Consider the following 21,482-nt stretch of genomic DNA (forward strand, 5'->3'; position numbering starts at 1 on the left):
GCTGATTCAAAACAAACAGGATGCTTGCTAACTACTGCTGATTCAAAACAAACAGGATGCTTGCTAATTACTGCTGATTCAAAACAAACAGGATGCTTGCTAACTACTGCTGATTCAAAACAAACAGGATGCTTGCTAACTACTGCTGATTCAAAACAAACAGGATGCTTGCTAACTACCGCTGATTCAAAACAAACAGGATGCTTGCTAATTACTGCTGATTCAAAACAAACAGGATGCTTGCTAATTACTGCTGATTCAAAACAAACAGGATGCTTGCTAATTACTGCTGATTCAAAACAAACAGGATGCTTGCTAATTACTGCTGATTCAAAACAAACAGGATGCTTGCTAACTACTGCTGATTCAAAACAAACAGGATGCTTGCTAATTACTGCTGATTCAAAACAAACAGGATGCTTGCTAACTACTGCTGATTCAAAACAAACAGGATGCTTGCTAACTACTGCTGATTCAAAACAAACAGGATGCTTGCTAACTACTGCTGATTCAAAACAAACAGGATGCTTGCTAACTACTGCTGATTCAAAACAAACAGGATGCTTGCTAACTACTGCTGATTCAAAAGAAACAGGATGCTTGCTAACTACTGCTGATTCAAAACAAACAGGATGCTTGCTAACTACTGCTGATTCAAAACAAACAGGATGCTTGCTAACTACTGCTGATTCAAAACAAACAGGATGCTTGCTAACTACTGCTGATTCAAAACAAACAGGATGCTTGCTAACTACTGCTGATTCAAAACAAACAGGATGCTTGCTAACTACTGCTGATTCAAAACAAACAGGATGCTTGCTAACTACTGCTGATTCAAAACAAACAGGATGCTTGCTAACTACTGCTGATTCAAAAGAAACAGGATGCTTGCTAACTACTGCTGATTCAAAACAAACAGGATGCTTGCTAACTACTGCTGATTCAAAACAAACAGGATGCTTGCTAATTACTGCTGATTCAAAAGAAACAGGATGCTTGCAGCCACGGCGACGACAGTCAGCGAGCCGCCGCCGCCGCCGGAAGACGCCGCCTCTGTCAGCAGGCAGCGCTCGTACCTGTGGTAGTCCACCTCTCGCAGCGAGCACACGTGGTCCACGCGGCAGGCGGCGTCGCACTCGCTGAGGTCGTAGCTCACCGAGTTGAAGTGGTAGTACTTCTGCAGGCGGCAGCCGTCCCTAGAGATCCCCTCCAGGACCAGATCCATGGAGGCGGGGGAGGCGTCGGGCACGTGGAAGCTCTCGGTGAGGCGGTATTCCTTCTCCCAGCGATCCCAGCCGGCGTTGGCGTGGGTCAGGTTCAGGTAGTATGTCACCACGTCCTGCGTGTGGAACACATGGCCTCAGCTCTTTCGGTCTCTGCGGAGTCTTGACCAGAGTCTTACTTTGACCAGGAGGCTTCGCGTGTCGTATTCGAAGATCCGAATGCCAGGATTGTTGGCGCCGTTCTTCACTCCGGGGAGCGTCGTCTCCCACGGGGTCACCCCCGGGCTGAGGAACATTGTGCTGATGGGAGAACCTGCAGGTACACGACACATTTACACTCTGCAGCCACAAAACTCTTTATGTTCATATTGTCTTGCCAGGTAGACCAGCAGACTGTGGACAAGGACAAAACTCCCAAAATGTGTCCCTTTTCCCACCAAAAGTTCAACAATTTTAAGTCCCTGGGCGGGGTTGAGGTAGCGGGTAGGGGGGTGTCCTGGAAGAGTTAGTGCTGCAATGGTTTCCGTTATCTGCTGAATTGTGTTTATGTTGTGTTACAGTGGGGATGGTCTCCCAAAATGTGTTTGTCCACACCAGGACTTTGGGAAGGCCATTCTAAAAAACCTTAATTCTAGCCTGATTTAGCCATTCCTTTTGAGGTGTGTTTGGGGTCATAGTCCTGTTGGAACACCCAACTGCGCCCAAGACCCAACCTCCGGACTGATGATTTTAGCTTGTCCTGAAGAATTTAGAGGTAATCCTCCTTTTTTCCGGGTGAGTTTTTGACCACTCCTCACAAAATTGGTGCGGTTTAGCTAAATTAGTTTTTTTGGCATGAACTTGTTTCTTCAGCATTGTCCACACGTTTAAGTCAGGACTTTGGGAAGGCCATTCTAAAAAAAAAAAAATTCTAGTCTGATTCAGCCATTCCTTTACCCCTTTTGAGGTGTGTTGGGGTCATTGTCCTGTTGGAACACCCAACTGCGCCCAAGACCCAACCTCCGGGCTGATAAATTGTAGGTTGTCGTGAGGAATTTGGAGGTTGTCCCCATTTTTTATGGGTGAGTTTTTGACCACTTCTCTTGTCAAAACTGGTGCAGTTCAGCTAAATGTGTTGGTTTTCTGACATTAACTTGTTTCTTCAGCATTGTCCAAATCAGGACTTTGGGAAGGCCATTCTAAAAAACCTTAATTCTAGCCTGATTTAGCCATTCCTTTTGAGGTGTGTTTGGGGTCATAGTCCTGTTGGAACAGCCAACTGCACCCAAGACCCAACCTCCGGACTGATGATTTTAGCTTGTCCTGAAGAATTTAGAGGTAATCCTCCTTTTTTCCGGGTGAGTTTTTGACCACTCCTCACAAAATTGGTGCGGTTTAGCAAAATTTGTTTTTTTGGGCATGAACTTGTTTCTTCAGCATTGTCCACACGTTTAAGTCAGGACTTTGGGAAGGCCATTCTAAAAAAAAAAAAAAATTCTAGTCTGATTCAGCCATTCCTTTACCCCTTTTGAGGTGTGTTTGGGGTCATAGTCCTGTTGGAACTCCCAACTGCACCCAAGACCCAACCTCCGGACTGATGGTTTTAACTTGTCCTGAAGAATTTAGAGGTAATCCTCCTTTTTTCCGGGTGAGTTTTTGACCACTCCTCACAAAATTGGTGCGGTTTAGCTAAATTTGTTTTTTTTGGCATGAACTTGTTTCTTCAGCATTGTCCACACGTTTAAGTCAGGTGTTTGGGAAGGCCATTCTAAAAAAAACTTACTTCTAGTCGGATTTAGCCAATCCTTTACCCCTTTTGAGGTGTGTTTGAGGTCATTGTCCTGTTGGAACTCTCAACTGCGCCCAAGACCCAACCTCCGGGCTGATAAATTTTAGGTTGTCGTGAGGAATTTGGAGGTAATCCTAATTTTTTACGGGTGAGTTTTTGACCACTTCTCTTGTCAAAACTGGTGCAGTTCAGCTAAATGTGTTGGTTTTCTGACATTAACTTGTTTCTTCAGCATTGTCCAAATCAGGACTTTGGGAAGGCCATTCTAAAAAACCTTAATTCTAGCCTGATTTAGCCATTCCTTTTGAGGTGTGTTTGGGGTCATAGTCCTGTTGGAACTCCCAACTGCACCCAAGACCCAACCTCCGGACTGATGATTTTAGCTTGTCCTGAAGAATTTAGAGGTAATCCTCCTTTTTTCCAGGTGAGTTTTTGACCACTCCTCACAAAATTGGTGCGGTTTAGCTAAATTAGTTTTTTTGGCATGAACTTGTTTCTCCAGCATTGTCCACACGTTTAAGTCAGGTGTTTGGGAAGGCCATTCTAAAAAAAACTTACTTCTAGTCGGATTTAGCCAATCCTTTACCCCTTTTGAGGTGTGTTTGGGGTCATTGTCCTGTTGGAACACCCAACTGCGCCCAAGACCCAACCTCCGGGCTGATAAATTTTAGGTTGTCGTGAGGAATTTGGAGGTAATCCTCATTTTTTACGGGTGAGTTTTTGACCACTTCTCTTGTCAAAACTGGTGCAGTTCAGCTAAATGTGTTGGTTTTCTGACATTAACTTGTTTCTTCAGCATTGTCCAAATCAGGACTTTGGGAAGGCCATTCTAAAAAACCTTAATTCTAGCCTGATTGAGCCATTCCTTTTGAGGTGTGTTTGGGGTCATAGTCCTGTTGGAACTCCCAACTGCACCCAAGACCCAACCTCCGGACTGATGATTTTAGCTTGTCCTGAAGAATTTAGAGGTAATCCTCCTTTTTTCCGGGTGAGTTTTTGACCACTCCTCACAAAATTGGTGCGGTTTAGCTAAATTTGTTTTTTTGGCATGAACTTGTTTCTTCAGCATTGTCCACACGTTTAAGTCAGGTGTTTGGGAAGGCCATTCTAAAAAAAACTTACTTCTAGTCGGATTTAGCCAATCCTTTACCCCTTTTGAGGTGTGTTTGGGGTCATTGTCCTGTTGGAACACCAGACTGCGCCCAAGACCCAACCTCCGGGCTGATAAATTTTAGGTTGTCGTGAGGAATTTGGAGGTAATCCTCATTTTTTACGGGTGAGTTTTTGACCACTTCTCTTGTCAAAACTGGTGCAGTTCAGCTAAATGTGTTGGTTTTCTGACATTAACTTGTTTCTTCAGCATTGTCCAAATCAGGACTTTGGGAAGGCCATTCTAAAAAACCTTAATTCTAGCCTGATTTAGCCATTCCTTTTGAGGTGTGTTTGGGGTCATAGTCCTGTTGGAACTCCCAACTGCACCCAAGACCCAACCTCCGGACTGATGATTTTAGCTTGTCCTGAAGAATTTAGAGGTAATCCTCCTTTTTTCCGGGTGAGTTTTTGACCACTCCTCACAAAATTGGTGCGGTTTAGCTAAATTTGTTTTTTTTGGCATGAACTTGTTTCTTCAGCATTGTCCACACGTTTAAGTCAGGACTTTGGGAAGGCCATTCTAAAAAAAAAAAAAATTCTAGTCTGATTCAGCCATTCCTTTACCCCTTTTGAGGTGTGTTGGGGTCATTGTCCTGTTGGAACACCCAACTGCGCCCAAGACCCAACCTCCGGGCTGATAAATTTTAGGTTGTCGTGAGGAATTTGGAGGTAATCCTCCTTTTTTACGGGTGAGTTTTTGACCACTTCTCTTGTCAAAACTGGTGCAGTTCAGCTAAATGTGTTGGTTTTCTGACATTAACTTGTTTCTTCAGCATTGTCCAAATCAGGACTTTGGGAAGGCCATTCTAAAAAACCTTAATTCTAGCCTGATTTAGCCATTCCTTTTGAGGTGTGTTTGGGGTCATAGTCCTGTTGGAACTCCCAACTGCACCCAAGACCCAACCTCCGGACTGATGATTTTAACTTGTCCTGAAGAATTTAGAGGTAATCCTCCTTTTTTCCGGGTGAGTTTTTGACCACTCCTCACAAAATTGGTGCGGTTTAGCTAAATTTGTTTTTTTGGCATGAACTTGTTTCTTCAGCATTGTCCACACGTTTAAGTCAGGTGTTTGGGAAGGCCATTCTAAAAAAAAAAAAAATTCTAGTCTGATTCAGCCATTCCTTTACCCCTTTTGAGGTGTGTTGGGGTCATTGTCCTGTTGGAACACCCAACTGCACCCAAGACCCAACCTCCGGGCTGATAAATTTTAGGTTGTCGTGAGGAATTTGGAGGTTGTCCCCATTTTTTATGGGTGAGTTTTTGACCACTTCTCTTGTCAAAACTGGTGCAGTTCAGCTAAATGTGTTGGTTTTCTGACATTAACTTGTTTCTTCAGCATTGTCCAAATCAGGACTTTGGGAAGGCCATTCTAAAAAACCTTAATTCTAGCCTGATTTAGCCATTCCTTTTGAGGTGTGTTTGGGGTCATAGTCCTGTTGGAACTCCCAACTGCGCCCAAGACCCAACCTCCGGACTGATGATTTTAGCTTGTCCTGAAGAATTTAGAGGTAATCCTCCTTTTTTCCGGGTGAGTTTTTGACCACTCCTCAGAAAATTGGTGCAGATCAGCTAAATTTGTTTTTTTGGCATGAACTTGTTTCTTCAGCATTGTCCAAATCAGGACTTTGGGAAGGCCATTCTAAAAAACCTTAATTCTAGCCTGATTTAGCCATTCCTTTTGAGGTGTGTTTGGGGTCATAGTCCTGTTGGAACTCCCAACTGCACCCAAGACCCAACCTCCGGACTGATGATTTTAGCTTGTCCTGAAGAATTTAGAGGTAATCCTCCTTTTTTCCGGGTGAGTTTTTGACCACTCCTCACAAAATTGGTGCGGTTTAGCTAAATTTGTTTTTTTGGCATGAACTTGTTTCTTCGGCATTGTCCACACGTTTAAGTCAGGACTTTGGGAAGGCCATTCTAAAAAAAAAAAAAATTCTAGTCTGATTCAGCCATTCCTTTACCCCTTTTGAGGTGTGTTTGGGGTCATAGTCCTGTTGGAACAGCCAACTGCACCCAAGACCCAACCTCCGGACTGATGATTTTAGCTTGTCCTGAAGAATTTAGAGGTAATCCTCCTTTTTTCCGGGTGAGTTTTTGACCACTCCTCACAAAATTGGTGCGGTTTAGCTAAATTTGTTTTTTTTGGCATGAACTTGTTTCTTCAGCATTGTCCACACGTTTAAGTCAGGTGTTTGGGAAGGCCATTCTAAAAAAAACTTACTTCTAGTCGGATTTAGCCAATCCTTTACCCCTTTTGAGGTGTGTTTGGGGTCATTGTCCTGTTGGAACACCCAACTGCGCCCAAGACCCAACCTCCGGGCTGATAAATTTTAGGTTGTCGTGAGGAATTTGGAGGTAATCCTAATTTTTTACGGGTGAGTTTTTGACCACTTCTCTTGTCAAAACTGGTGCAGTTCAGCTAAATGTGTTGGTTTTCTGACATTAACTTGTTTCTTCAGCATTGTCCAAATCAGGACTTTGGGAAGGCCATTCTAAAAAACCTTAATTCTAGCCTGATTTAGCCATTCCTTTTGAGGTGTGTTTGGGGGTCATAGTCCTGTTGGAACAGCCAACTGCACCCAAGACCCAACCTCCGGACTGATGATTTTAGCTTGTCCTGAAGAATTTAGAGGTAATCCACCTTTTTTCCGGGTGAGTTTTTGACCACTCCTCACAAAATTGGTGCGGTTTAGCTAAATTTGTTTTTTTGGCATGAACTTGTTTCTTCAGCATTGTCCACACGTTTAAGTCAGGTGTTTGGGAAGGCCATTCTAAAAAAAACTTACTTCTAGTCGGATTTAGCCAATCCTTTACCCCTTTTGAGGTGTGTTTGGGGTCATTGTCCTGTTGGAACACCCAACTGCGCCCAAGACCCAACCTCCGGGCTGATAAATTTTAGGTTGTCGTGAGGAATTTGGAGGTAATCCTCATTTTTTACGGGTGAGTTTTTGACCACTTCTCTTGTCAAAACTGGTGCAGTTCAGCTAAATGTGTTGGTTTTCTGACATTAACTTGTTTCTTCAGCATTGTCCAAATCAGGACTTTGGGAAGGCCATTCTAAAAAACCTTAATTCTAGCCTGATTTAGCCATTCCTTTTGAGGTGTGTTTGGGGTCATAGTCCTGTTGGAACTCCCAACTGCACCCAAGACCCAACCTCCGGACTGATGATTTTAACTTGTCCTGAAGAATTTAGAGGTAATCCTCCTTTTTTCCGGGTGAGTTTTTGACCACTCCTCACAAAATTGGTGCAGATCAGCTAAATTTGTTTTTTTTGACATGAACTTGTTTCTTCAGCATTGTCCACACGTTTAAGTCAGGTGTTTGGGAAGGCCATTCTAAAAAAAACCTACTTCTAGTCGGATTTAGCCAATCCTTTACCCCTTTTGAGGTGTGTTTGGGGTCATTGTCCTGTTGGAACTCCCAACTGCGCCCAAGACCCAACCTCCGGGCTGATAAATTGTAGGTTGTCGTGAGGAATTTGGAGGTAATCCTCATTTTTTACGGGTGAGTTTTTGACCACTTCTCTTGTCAAAACTGGTGCAGTTCAGCTAAATGTGTTGGTTTTCTGACATTAACTTGTTTCTTCAGCATTGTCCAAATCAGGACTTTGGGAAGGCCATTCTAAAAAACCTTAATTCTAGCCTGATTTAGCCATTCCTTTTGAGGTGTGTTTGGGGTCATAGTCCTGTTGGAACAGCCAACTGCACCCAAGACCCAACCTCCGGACTGATGATTTTAGCTTGTCCTGAAGAATTTAGAGGTAATCCTCCTTTTTTCCGGGTGAGTTTTTGACCACTCCTCACAAAATTGGTGCAGATCAGCTAAATTTGTTTTTTTGACATGAACTTGTTTCTTCAGCATTGTCCACACGTTTAAGTCAGGACTTTGGGAAGGCCATTCTAAAAAAAAAAAAAATTCTAGTCTGATTCAGCCATTCCTTTACCCCTTTTGAGGTGTGTTTGGGGTCATTGTCCTGTTGGAACACCCAACTGCGCCCAAGACCCAACCTCCGGGCTGATAAATTTTAGGTTGTCGTGAGGAATTTGGAGGTAATCCTCATTTTTTACGGGTGAGTTTTTGACCACTTCTCTTGTCAAAACTGGTGCAGTTCAGCTAAATGTGTTGGTTTTCTGACATTAACTTGTTTCTTCAGCATTGTCCAAATCAGGACTTTGGGAAGGCCATTCTAAAAAACCTTAATTCTAGCCTGATTTAGCCATTCCTTTTGAGGTGTGTTTGGGGTCATAGTCCTGTTGGAACTCCCAACTGCACCCAAGACCCAACCTCCGGACTGATGGTTTTAACTTGTCCTGAAGAATTTAGAGGTAATCCTCCTTTTTTCCGGGTGAGTTTTTGACCACTCCTCACAAAATTGGTGCGGTTTAGCTAAATTTGTTTTTTTTGGCATGAACTTGTTTCTTCAGCATTGTCCACACGTTTAAGTCAGGACTTTGGGAAGGCCATTCTAAAAAAAACTTACTTCTAGTCGGATTTAGCCAATCCTTTACCCCTTTTAAGGTGTGTTTGGGGTCATTGTCCTGTTGGAACACCCAACTGCGCCCAAGACCCAACCTCCGGGCTGATAAATTTTAGGTTGTCGTGAGGAATTTGGAGGTTGTCCCCATTTTTATGGGTGAGTTTTTGACCACTTCTCTTGTCAAAATTGGTGCAGTTCAGCTAAATTTGTTAGGTTTCTGACATTAACTTGTTTCTTCAGCATTGTCCAAGTCAGGACTTTGGGGAGGCCATTCTAAAACTTTAATTCTCGCCTGATTTAGCCATTCCTTTACCACTTTTGAGGTGTGTTTGGGGTCATTGTCCTGTTGGAACTCACAACTGCGCCCAAGACCCAACATCTGGGCTGATGATTAGAATTTGGAGGTAATCCTCCTGTTTCATTGTTCTATTTACTCTCTGTAAAGCAGCAGTTCCATTGGCAGCAAAACAGGCCCAGAGCATAATACTACCAGCACCATGCTTGACGGTAGGCCTGGTGTTCCTGGGATTAAAGGCCTCACCTTTTCTCCTCCAAACATATTGCTGGGTATTGTGGCCAAACAGCTCCAATGTGTTTGATCTGCACAAAGATAAGACCCTCTGGAAGAAAGTTCCGGGGTCAGACGAAACAAACTTCATGAATGTTTCTTGTGAGCAACAAGTATGTGTTCCAATCACTCCATCACAAAAAAAATAAGAGTTGTGGAAATGATTGGAAACTCAAGACAGCCACGACTTGATGTTGTTTAGCCCACGACTGTATGAAAGAGGCTTCTCCAAAGGCAGAAAATAGCCGGGTCAACATTGTGGATGTGTGACTGCAGCCTTGCTAAACAGACCTCCATCCGAAAGGGAGCGTTATCTTTTGATATGGTGAACATTACTTCTGCCGCCATCTTTTTGACAAAGGCGGCGTGGACGTTACCCTCCGAGTTGTAGAACATGCGGAAGGTGTCTGTGTGATGGTGTCCAAAGAACTGTCCCGCGATGACAGAATGGTGCTTGCCGATCAACTCCATGTATCGCCTGTTGAAGTCTGGTCGGAACCAGGGTTTGTTCCTTGTCTTCTCAAACATGCCCGGTGGCACGTGACCTATGACGTACACCTGCGGGTTACAAGAAAGAAAAGGTAGCGGGTTTTACTGTACACATTATTCCTGTGTGAAAGGGGAAGTGAGACGCTCTGAAGGTTTTTGTGGTTACGCTCAGACAAGTCTGACTGGAACACAACTTCTTCTTTTGAGGCCCATGCTAAAGAAATAAAGAGTGTAGTGAGTAATCTTAAGAAAGATAGAAATGCATGATTAACACAAATTATATATATATGTATATATATATGTATATATATATATATATGATAAATAAATGATAAAGTCCATTTGGCTGTCAGCTGTTTTAATTATGAGACATAATTGTGTCAAAATCATATATATTTTTTTTTTCATGCTTGAAATAAGAAATGATTACTTTAAAAAAGCAGTTTTATTCTTGTGAGTGTTGTTGACACAACTTTGCACTTCAGTGAAATGTTCAACAATTTTAAGTTCCTGTTAACTTTATTGTATGAATGCTCCGAAGCCCATCCATCCATCCATTTTTCTACCGCTTATTCCCTTTGGGGGCTCTTGGTGCCTATCTCAGCTAGAATCAGCCAGAAGGCGGCGTACACCCTGGACAAGTCGCCACCTCATGGCAGATGCTCCGAAGCATTCACACATGTTTTTCCACACCAAAATTCATCTATTTGTTATACAACCACTTCTTTTTGTTCTCCAGATTTTGGAGCGCTCTACCTTCCACTTCAAACTGTTCAGACTATTCGGGAATCACAGACTTTTCCTTAACAAATTCCAAAAATTCCCCAAAATCACAGAATTCCAAGTTTTCCGGGACATTTTTCCCATTCAAAATGAATTGGCCGTTTTTCAAACTTCCATCATTTCTGCATTTTTCAACCGATTCAAACCATTCCACCTTCGACACTTTCCACCATTCAGGAAATTTGAAGTAAACTTTTGCCAAGTTCTCCAAAAAATTCCAGGCTTTTCCAGAATTCCTGGTTTTCGGCCCTTTTTTCTGGCGACTAGTCCTCCTACATTTTTCAACCCACTTCAACCGTTCCACCATCAAAACATTCTTCTTGATTGGGACAGAAAACCAAGTTGTTTTTGGAACTGGAAAAGTTACAGATTTTCTAGAAAATCCAGGAATTCTGTTATAGCATTTCTTAATTCAACATTTTACTACTTTAACATTTCTCGACCGATTTGTAAAATTTCAACACCACCGTTTTAGTGAAATGAAGTCAATTATATTTATATAGCGCTTTTCTCAAGTGACTCAAAGTGCTTTTACGTAATGAAACCAAATGTCAAGTTCCATTCAAAGCAGTGTGGGTGGCACTGGGAGCAGGTGGGTCAAGTGTCTTGCCCAAGGACACAACGGCAGTGACTAGGATGGTGGAAGCGGGTATCGAACCTGCAACCCTGAAGTTGCTGGCACGGCCGCTCTACCAACCGAGCCATACCGCCCCTAACTCATTTAGAACATTCATGTTTTGTAAAAAAAAAAAAAAAAAAAAAAAAGTTTTTCATTCGAAAAAAAATTCAGCTTTTCCTGAAATTCCCAAATGATTCTGAAATTCCAATTGAATCAATGGGACATTTTTCATCTGATTTTCTAGTTTCCACCATGTTTTACTCAATATAGGTCATACAATCTCAGCAACAAGCTGTAATATCTTACTGACATCATTTCAGACAAAACCCCTTCAAACAAGTAAGACTCGAACATAAATTCAGTTTAGTGTGAAGAATGATCTTCTCAGACAGAAAATAAGCAAACATCAGCCTTATTTCAGATATTTCATCTTACTTACATTTCACTTTCTGCAGCCGTGCCATTTCCCAGGTTGCACATCATTCTATTTCCTGTTCTGTGGTTATCCTCACACTTTCTGCAGTGTCATCACCAAAAAGTCCAAAATAATTGCTCATTTTTATGTATCAAATTTTACCGAGAAGCCACAATCTTTCCGACGTTGCAAAAAGTTGCATTTCCGGCTCTGATTGAATCATCACACTTTTGCATATTGTTTTTTTTATATTGTAATCAGCAACTTTTCCGATGGAGCAAAAAAGTCAACATTATCATTTTGGCCAAGAGGTTATGTAAACCTTTCAGGAAATGTTTGAAGTAAGAAAACTGATTCCATTTTGGGGCTGAGCCGAATCTTTTCTAGTTCAAGTTCAAGTACCAATGATAGTCACACACACACACACACACACACACACACACACTAGGTGTGGGAAATTATCCTCTGCATTTGACCCATCCCCTTGTTCACCCCCTGGGAGGTGAGGGGAGCAGTGGGCAGCAGCAGTGGCCACGCCCGGGAATCATTTATGGTGATTTAACCCCCAATTCCAAGCCTTGATGCTGAGTGCCAAGCAGGGAGGTAATGGCTCTCATTTTTATAGTCTTTGGTATGACCTGGCCAGGGTTTGAACTCACAACCTACTGATCTCAGGGCAGACACTCTAGCTGACATTGACGTGGGTGAGGGTTCGCTCTGTTTCTTTCCTTCTGCTCTAGATAACTCCACAGGTTATGTTGGCAAATTGTATTGTACCATATGTCCCGGCAAGAAATCTGCCTTCAAAGGACTCCGGCTTATTAGAGATTCCTAAAGCCCAAAAAAAGTCTGCGGGCTATAGAGCGTTTTCCATTCGGGCTCCAGTACTCTGAAATGCCCTCCCGGTAACAGTTCGAGATGCCACCTCAGTAGAAGCATTTAAGTCTCACCTTAAAACTCATTTGTATACTCTAGCCTTTAAATAGACCTCCATTTTAGACCAGTTGATCTGCCGCTTCTTATCTTTTTCTACTCTATCCCCCCCTCCCTTGTGGAGGGGGTCCGGTCCGATGACCATGGATGAAGTACTGGCTGTCCAGAGTCAGGACCCAGGATGGACCGCCCGCCTGTGTATCGGTTGGGGACATCTCTACGCTGCTGATCAGACTCCGCTTGGGATGGTTTCCTGTGGACGGGACTCTCGCTGCTGTCTTGGATCCGCTTGAACTGAACTCTCGCGGCTGTGTTGGAGCCACTATGGATTAAACTTTCAGGTACTTTTTAGAGGCGATATACAAAGCCCGTTTCCATATGAGTTGGGAAATGGTGTTAGATGTAAATATAAACAGAATACAATGATTTGCAAATCCTTTTCAAGCCATATTCAGTTGAATATGCTACAAAGACAACATATTTGATGTTCAAACTCATAAACGTTTTTTTGTTGCAAATAATCATTAATTTTAGAATTTGATGCCAGCAACACGTGACAAAGAAGTTGGGAAAGGTGGCAATAAATACTGATAAAGTTGAGGAATGCTCATCAAACACTTATTTGGAACATCCCACAGGTGTGCAGGCTAATTGGGAACAGGTGGGTGCCATGATTGGCTATAAAAACAGCTTCCCAAAAAGTGTGCACCCCTTTGTCCACAACTGCGTGAGCAAATAGTCAAACAGTTTAAGAACAACCTTTCTCAAAGTGCAATTGCAAGAAATTTTGGGATTTCAACATCTACGCTCCATAATATCATCAAAAGGTTCAGATAATCTGGAGAAATCTCTCCACGTAAGCGGCATGGCCGGAAACCAACATTGAATGACCGTGACCTTCCATCCCTCAGACGGCACTGTATCAAAAACGGACATCAATCTCTAAAGGATATCACCACATGGGCTCAGGAACACTTCAGAAAACCACGGTCACTGAATACAGTTGGTCGCCACATCTGTAAGTGTAAGTTAAAGCAAAGCGAAAGCCATTTATCAACAACATCCAGAAATGCTGTCGGCTTCTCTGGGCCCGAGATCATCTAAAATGGACTGATGCAAAGTGGAAAAGTGTTCTGTGGTCTGACGAGTCCACATTTCAAATTGTTTTTGGAAATGTTTGACATTGTGTCATCCGGACCAAAGGGGAAGTGAACCATCCAGACTGTTATCGACGCAAAGTTGAAAAGCCAGCATGTGTGATGGTATGGAGGTGCATTAGTGCCCAAGGCATGGGTAACTTACACATCTGTGAAGGCACCATTAATGCTGAAAGGTACATACAGGTTTTGGAACAACATATGCTTTCATCAAAGCGCCGTCTTTTTCATGGACGCCCCTGCTTATTTCAGCAAGACAATGCCAAGCCACATTCAGCAAGTGTTACAACAGCGTGGTTTCGTAGTAAAAGAGTGCGGGTACTTTCCTAGCCCGCCTGCAGTCCAGACCTGTCTCCCATGGAAAATGTGTGGCGCATTATGAAGCGTAAAATAGGACAGCGGAGACCCCGGACTGTTGAAGGACTGAAGCTCTACATAAAACAAGAATGGGAAAGAATTCCACTTTCAAAGCTTCAACAATTAGTTTCCTCAGTTCCCAAACATTTATTGAGTGTTGTTGAAAGAAAAGGTGATGTAACACAGTGGTGAACATGCCCTTTCCCAACTACTTTGGCACGTGTTGCAGCCATGAAATTCTACGTTAATTATTATTTGCGAAACATTTTTTTATGAGTTTGAACATCAAATATGTTGTCTTTGTAGCATATTCAACTGAATATGGCTTGAAAAGGATTTGCAAATCATTGTATTCTGTTTATATTTACATCTAACACAATTTCCCAACTCATATGGAAACAGGGTTTGTAGTATCATATATGATTCATTAGTATGGCAGTACTATACTAGTATACTGTACAAGCCTATTTTTGAGGCATATTTTTTCCCCATAAAAGTTAAGGTAACCAATGAATCTTACTACTTTTTGATGGTTCTGGTGTAGTTGATTTAAGCACTTTTTGCACTCACAAAATCAAAAAGCTTCTCCTTGCCTTCTCTTTGTTGCCGGCCGCCTCTGCCAGGACTCGGTCTGCCCAGCTGAACTGTCCCGCGGGGTCTTCAGTGTTCTGGGTCAGCAAGTTGCGGTCGTAGTAGAGATTTGTGTTGAGCACCAAGATGCGGAAGCCTGTCATGTTCAGCAGCTTCTCCGTGTAATAACCACCTGCGGGCAGCGCTCTGTTAGATCCTGTTTGTCTTTTAAAGGCCTACTGACATGAGATGTTCTTATTTAAACGGGGATAGCAGCTCCATTCTATGTGTCATACTTCATCATTTCCACATATTGCCATATTTTTGCTGAAAGGATTTAGTAGAGAACATCCACGATAAAGTTGGCAACTTTTGGTGGCTAATAAAAAAGCCTTGCCTGTACCGGAAGTAGCAGGCGATGTGCGCGTGACGTCACATGTTGTGGAGCTCCTCACACCTAAACATTGTTTATAATCATGGCCACCAGCAGGCAGAGCGATTCGGACCGAGAAAGCGACGATTTCCCCATTAATTTGAGCGAGGATGAAAGATTTGTGGATGAGGAAAGTGAGAGTGAAGGGCTAGAAAAAAAATAATACGAAAAAAAAGACTATACAGTGGGAGCAATTCAGATGTTATTAGACAAATTTACAAGGATAATTCTGGAAAATCCCTTATCTGCTTATTGTGTTTTAGTGACTGCTCAACAAGAAGGTCAGCCTCGCACCTTTCTTCAGCACATGTCGACGGGTGGTGGCGATGCCCATCTCTGCCATTCACAAGGGACCCTCTTCGAAACACGATCTTTCGAAATGATCGCTGCATAATATACTGTACTTCGGTCCGATCCGGTGGCCATGTACTGCTTGCCTGTGTATCGGCTGGGGACATCTCTGCGCTGCTGGTCCGCCTACGCTTGGGATGGTTTCCTGCTGGCTCCGCTGTGAACGGAACTCTCGCTGCTGTGTCTTGGATCCTCTTTGGACTGGACTCTCGCGACTGTGTTGTATCCATTGTGGATTGAACTTTCACAGTATCATGTTAGATCCGCTCGACATCCATTGCTTTCCTCCTCTCTAAGGTTCTCATAGTCATCATTGTCACCGACGTCCAACTGGGTCATTATTGTCACCAATGTCCCACTGGGTGTGCGTTTTCCTTGCCCTTATGTGGGCCTACCGAGGATGTCGTGGTGGTGTGTGCAGCCCTTTGAGACACTAGTGATTTAGGGCTATATAAGTAAACATTGATTGATTGATTGACTTTGTGTGTGTGGTCCAATCCAACCATGTTTACTTGACCGCTCTGTTCCATAGTAAAGCTTCACCGTCATCTTTCGGGAATGTAAACAATGAAACACCGGCTGTGTGTGTGTTGCTAAAGGCGGCCGCAATACACCGCTTCCCACCTACAGCTTTCTTCTTTGACGTCTCCATTATTCATTGAACAAATTGCAAAAGATTCAGCAACACAGAGGTCCAGAATACTGTGGAATTATGCGATGAAAAGAGACAACTTTTAGCTGTGAACGGCGCTGGATCAAAACGTCCGCTACAATGTGTGACGTCAAGCGCACGCGTCATCATACCGCGACGTCTTAGCATGACACTTCTGCGCGAAATTCAAAATTGCAATTTAGTAAACTAAAAAGGCCGTATTGGCATGTGTTGCTATGTTACTATTTCATCATTGATATATAAACTATCAGACTGCGTGGTGGCTAGTAGTGGCTTTCAGTCGGCCTTTAACAAGACGCCACTTATCAAGGGGAAATAAAAGACCTTTCTGGAATGTTTCTCGGGACTCGGGCTCCAGCCAGTGCTGCCATATTCCAGCTGTTTGGTTGTACATGAAGCTGGGGCCTCCAGGAAGCTGGCTCTTGGGGTGGTAGTCATGGTTACCCAGGGCCGAGTACACTTTGGTGTCTGCACGGAAGTGAAAGTGTGAGTCCACACTGAAACATCCCCGCACGCGCATCCTCTTCTTGGCTGTGGGACCTACTGGGAAAGACCTGGTTTATGGCGTCCGTGAGTTTGCTGATGATGCTCAGCACCGCCTCTGTGCTCAGATCCCGGTCAGGAACATGCGGCGTGTCGTCCCTGCGTGAAAACAAACCTGGGATTTTATTGTCCTGATATTTACCCGGCGGGGATTTATAGGAGCCCAGCTGTCAAACTAGCACAGTTTTACGATGACCGCACACAAGGCGCCTATTTGGTGGCTCATAAAAGACATCATAAAGAAGAAGCACAATAAAAACCTCAGAAATTGAGCACAATCCGTCTGTTCCGGGGTCAAACTGTCGCCGTCGTTACATTTTCATTCGTAATACAGGCAAATGTAACATGTTTTTTTTTTCAGGGGTGTCAAACTCGGGGCGGTATAGCTCCGTGCCAGCAACTTGAGGGTTCCAGGTTCGATCCCCGCAGAAATTTGAGCACAATCCGTCCGTTCCGGGGTCAAACTGTCGCCGTCGTTAAATCTTAATTCTTAAAGAAAAGAATAGAATGGACTTTATTGTCATTCTGTTAGACCTGCTCGACGTCCATTGCTTTCGGTTTCCCCAAAAGAGAAAAGATCAGACTATCTTTGAATCTCAGTAAAACTAAATTAATGCTATTTGGTAACAATAAGAAGAGAAAGTCAAACATGAAAACAAATAGACTTAAAAGCACAGCTATGAAACCCTTCAGTCTGTTTTTATTTGTTTTACTTCGACTCACAATAGAACTATAAGGTTTTGAAAATGTACAGTACAGACCAAAGGTTTGGACACACCTTCTCATTTCGATGCATTATCTTTATTTTCATGACTATTTACATTGTAGATTGTCACATATACTGTATGTATGTATATATATATATATATATATATCCATCCATCCATCCATCCATTTTTCTACCGCTTTCTCCCTTATATATATATATATATAATACATATATATAATACATTTGTGTGTGTGTATTTGTATGAATATATGTATGTATATATACATGTATATATATATGTGTATATATATGTGCTTTTATGTATATATATGTATATGTATGTATATTTGTGTATATATATTTATTCCTATATATATATATATATGAATATATATATATATATATATATATATATGTATGTATATATATATATATGTATATATATATATACATATTCATATATATACATATATTACTCAATGTTAAAAGCGGCCTTCTGAGGGCAAACAACTGCGACGTGGCCCTCAAAGAAAAGCAGTTTGACACCCAGGTCTCGATGGAGTCCTCCTGTCACTAATAGTCCACGTACTACAGTTTGAGAATCACCATTTTAGACCAAGGTTTAGGACTTCAGGATGAACATCGCTCTATCAGTTGGAGACATGCACACATTATGGTTGAATTCTGAGGTTTTGGCAACATATAGTCGTGGTCAAAAGTTTACATACACTTGTGAAAACATGATGCCTTTCTACAACTCTTATTTTGTTGTGATGTAGTGATTGGAGCACATACTTGTTGGTCACAAAAAGCATTCATGAAGTTTGTTTCTTTGATGAATTTATTATAAGTCTACTGAAAATGTGAGCAAATCTGGTGGGTCAAAAGTATACGTTCAGCAATGTTAATATTTGCTTACATGTCCTTTGGCAAGTTTCATGGCAATAAGGCACTTTTGGTAGCCTTCCACAAGCTTCTCATTGAATCTTTGATCACTCCTCTTGACAAAATTGGTGCAGTTCAGCTACATGTGTTGGTTTTCTGACATGGACTTGTTTCTTCAGCATTGTCCACACGTTTAAGTCAGGACTTTGGGAAGGCCATTCTTAAACCTTCATTCTAGCCTGATTTAGCCCTTCCTTTACCACTTTTGATGTGTGTTTGGGGTCATTGTCCTGTTGGAACACCCAACTGCACCCAAGACCCCACCTCCAGACTGATGATTTTAGCTTGTCCTGAAGAATTTGGAGGTAATCCCCCTTTTTTATTGTCCCATTTACTTTCTGTAAAGCACCTTTTTTATTGTCCTATTTACTCTCTGTAAAGCAGCAGTTCCATTGGCAGCAAAAAAGGCCCAGGGCATAATACTACCACCGCCATGCTTGACATTAGGTCTGGTGTTCTTGGGATTAAAGGCCTCACCTTTTTTCCTTGAAACACTGCTGAGTATTGTGGCCAAACAGCTTCATTTTTGTTTCATCTGACCTCAGAAACTTTCCTCCAGAAGGTCTTCTCTTAATCCATGTGATGTCAGATGAACCAAAAATGGATCTGTTTGGCCACAATAGCCAGGAATATGTTTGGAGGAGAAAAGGTGAGGCCTTTCAGCCATGAGATTGTGTTCTTTACAAGTGTATGTAAACTTTTGACTAGGACTGTACAGTGTGACTGATGCCCATCCACGCCAGCACCAGTAACAACACCCAGAGGAGGACGGCGTAGTGCAGTGGGAGAGTGGCCGCGCAACCCGAGGGTCCCTGGTTCAAATCCCACCTAGTACCAACCTCGTCACGTCCGTTGTGTCCTGAGCAGGACACTTCACCCTTGCTCCTGATGGGTGCTGGTTAGCGCCTTGCATGGCAGCTCCCTCCATCAGTGTGTGAATGTGTGTGTGAATGTGGAAGTAGTGTCAAAGCGCTTTGAGTACCTTGAAGGTAGAAAAGTGCTATACAAGTACAACCCATTTATTTGATCATATTGATAACAGTCTATCCATAATGTGAAGAAGACTATTTTACATACCCAGTCCACACAATGAAATCCGGGTCCGGTAGAAACTTCTTCATGGCATAAATGGAGGAGTTGATGAGTTTCAATGGCGAGTCGCACGCGTAGTCACCGAATACGCCCGCCTGGGCGGCGGGTCGAACCCCGCTCGATGCGCACACCTTCTTGGGGTCGTCTCCCAGGGCGTAGGACGGGTCCCAGTGCAGGTCGGTGATGTGCCAAAAGTTGCCTGGGCGGGTTCAAACAGATCCTTGTTCGAATTCCACCACGACTGTGTTCCCTTTTGTGGCTTACCTGAGAGCGCCAGAGTGCCTTCAAAGAGAAGGCAACACAGCAGCAACCTTTGTGCGGACATGTTGAAGGAAGCACACGCGCCTTAATGGTCCGTGCTCAAGTCCACTGAGAATGGGAGAGGCCGGTCCAGATTATCGACAATATGCAAGACGTGTTTATTGCCTGGGATCTTGTAAATATTTCACCAACCCGGGAAAGCACGAGCTTGCGTGTGACTTCCTCAACTCTCACTGAATTAGTCAACTGACATGTTTGCTAAATGACATCCCAATACAGAAGTGGTCATGTGACACCAGCCATAAATAGAAGGGGGGGGGGGGGGGGGGACTCTCTCCTTTCACTTTTATCCCTCTGCTGGGGGGAAACTTGGGGAAGAGACGGCATGTCCTCTGTGTCAGAATAATTGGATCTAAGTTATCACAAAACTTTGTGTTACATTGAGGACAAAAGCTGTCCTTGATCTTACCAAGCATAAGGTTTGTAAAACTCCACTGTGTAGGATGGGAAGCGACATGCAGGCGTCTGTTTCTTTGATGTATTGTAATCCACAGGAAGATTTTCTCTTGACCCGAGATCTACAAAGCCTGACCTCCCTCCAGGCACCTTTTCTTTGAACTGTTTTTGAAACAAAGGCAATGGCTGTTTACGACCCCCCCTCCCTTAGAAACAGCTGTTGCCGCGTAATCAGTGTGACAGACTCTCGCCGTCGTGCGGGTTCCATCGACCACCAAATCGGGACATTCTTAAGCCGGGTGTTGACTTTTTTGGCAAATAAAACCTCAGTGCAGGTCGCTTTTCAGCTCCTTTTCTCCGCTCGCTCGTCGTCTGCCTCTGGCTCTCTTCCTCTTTCGCTCTGCGTCAGCTTCCTTCTGGCTCCTTCTCGTCTCTCCGCCTCTCTCCCTGACGTTCACGGCTGTTGCCCTTTTATACAGTGAGAGGGGATTACTTGATTGTCCCCAGGTGCGCGATCCAGACACCTGGTCTTGATTGCGGCGTCACTCCCGGCGCGCCCCGCTGCTCGCTCGCCGGCCACGCCGCCTCGCTTCCATTTTGGGCCGGGTTCCGGCGTGCCCTGCCTCTCTGTCGGACTGCCGGTCACGCTTCCTCGCCGCCATCTTGGGCCGGGCTATGGTGTGCCCTGCCTCGCTGTCGGACTGCCAGCCACGCCTCCTCGCTGCCATCTTGGGCCGGGCTACAGTGTGTCCTGCCTCGCTGTAGGACTGCCAGCTCCGCCTTTCCACAATCAGGGAACGTCCAAATAAAAGAGGAGGCGTACAATCTTTTGTCAGAGCGTGGTGGAGACCGTACAAGAGTACAGCCCTGACGTTTCTCCTCAATTGAGCCAAATGTAATTTTGTGTCTGTTTAATTTTTTTGCTTCTTTGTCTGTCTAGTAGATGTCATCAGTGTTTGAACCTGACACTGCACCTTTTCAAAAGGCAGTTTTGGTCCCCTTGCGCTTTTTGACATTAAAAAACAATATTGAATAGAGGCTAGTCAAACACTAGTGCCAAGTGGAAAACATTATGTGTTGGCTGTTTTCTTGCTCAGATTGACAGGACGCAGCAGCTGACCAATCAGCGGTCAGCGGCACCCATGGGTGGTCGGATGCAGGTGGGGAAAAGAGTTGGCCTCCAAATGGCAACATGAGTCACGAGTAAATACAAAAACCCAAAACCAGTGAAGTTGGCACGTTGTGTAAATGGTAGAAAAAAAACCTAGAATACTATTATGTGCAAATCCTTTTCAACTTATTTTAAATTGGATAGACTGCAAAGACAAGATATTTACGGAAACTTTTTTTTTGTCTGCAAATAATCATTGACTTGGAGGTGGGAGGGGCCTGTCCCCAGGTGCATGTCTTTGGAGGTGGGAGGAAGCCAGAGTACCCGGAGGGAACCCACGCAGTCTCGGGGAGAACATGCAAACTCCACACAGAAAGATCCCGAGCCCAGGATTG

The 21,482-nt window shown here is 43.5% G+C and overlaps 1 protein-coding gene across 1 annotated transcript; it reads right to left on the bottom strand.

The window, feature by feature from the left end:
• Positions 1-752: 752 nt before the first annotated feature.
• smpdl3b (sphingomyelin phosphodiesterase acid like 3B) lies at positions 753-19,774 on the bottom strand. Its single transcript, XM_061915000.1, has 8 exons — positions 19,524-19,774; positions 19,245-19,458; positions 16,515-16,612; positions 16,295-16,438; positions 14,537-14,706; positions 9,568-9,748; positions 1,403-1,536; positions 753-1,339 (listed from the first exon to the last, which is right to left on the bottom strand). Exons 1-8 carry the CDS (start codon positions 19,582-19,584, stop codon positions 968-970), a joined length of 1,374 nt encoding a protein of 457 aa, XP_061770984.1. The 5' UTR covers positions 19,585-19,774; the 3' UTR covers positions 753-967.
• Between the last annotated feature and the right edge of the window lie 1,708 nt (positions 19,775-21,482).

Source organism: Nerophis ophidion, linkage group LG11 (assembly GCF_033978795.1).
Source record: "Nerophis ophidion isolate RoL-2023_Sa linkage group LG11, RoL_Noph_v1.0, whole genome shotgun sequence".
NCBI classification, from domain to species: Eukaryota; Metazoa; Chordata; class Actinopteri; order Syngnathiformes; family Syngnathidae; genus Nerophis; species Nerophis ophidion.

Excerpts from the sequence above, each read along its gene's own strand:
- smpdl3b (XM_061915000.1), bottom strand. The coding sequence starts at position 19,584 with ATGTCCGCACAAAGGTTGCTGCTGTGTTGCCTTCTCTTTGAAGGCACT. Across the intron at positions 16,613-19,244 it reads GATTTCATTGTGTGGACTGG|GGACGACACGCCGCATGTTC; the intron begins GTATGTAAAATA and ends GTTTTCACGCAG. Across the intron at positions 16,439-16,514 it reads CATAAACCAGGTCTTTCCCA|ACACCAAAGTGTACTCGGCC; the intron begins GTAGGTCCCACA and ends ACTTCCGTGCAG.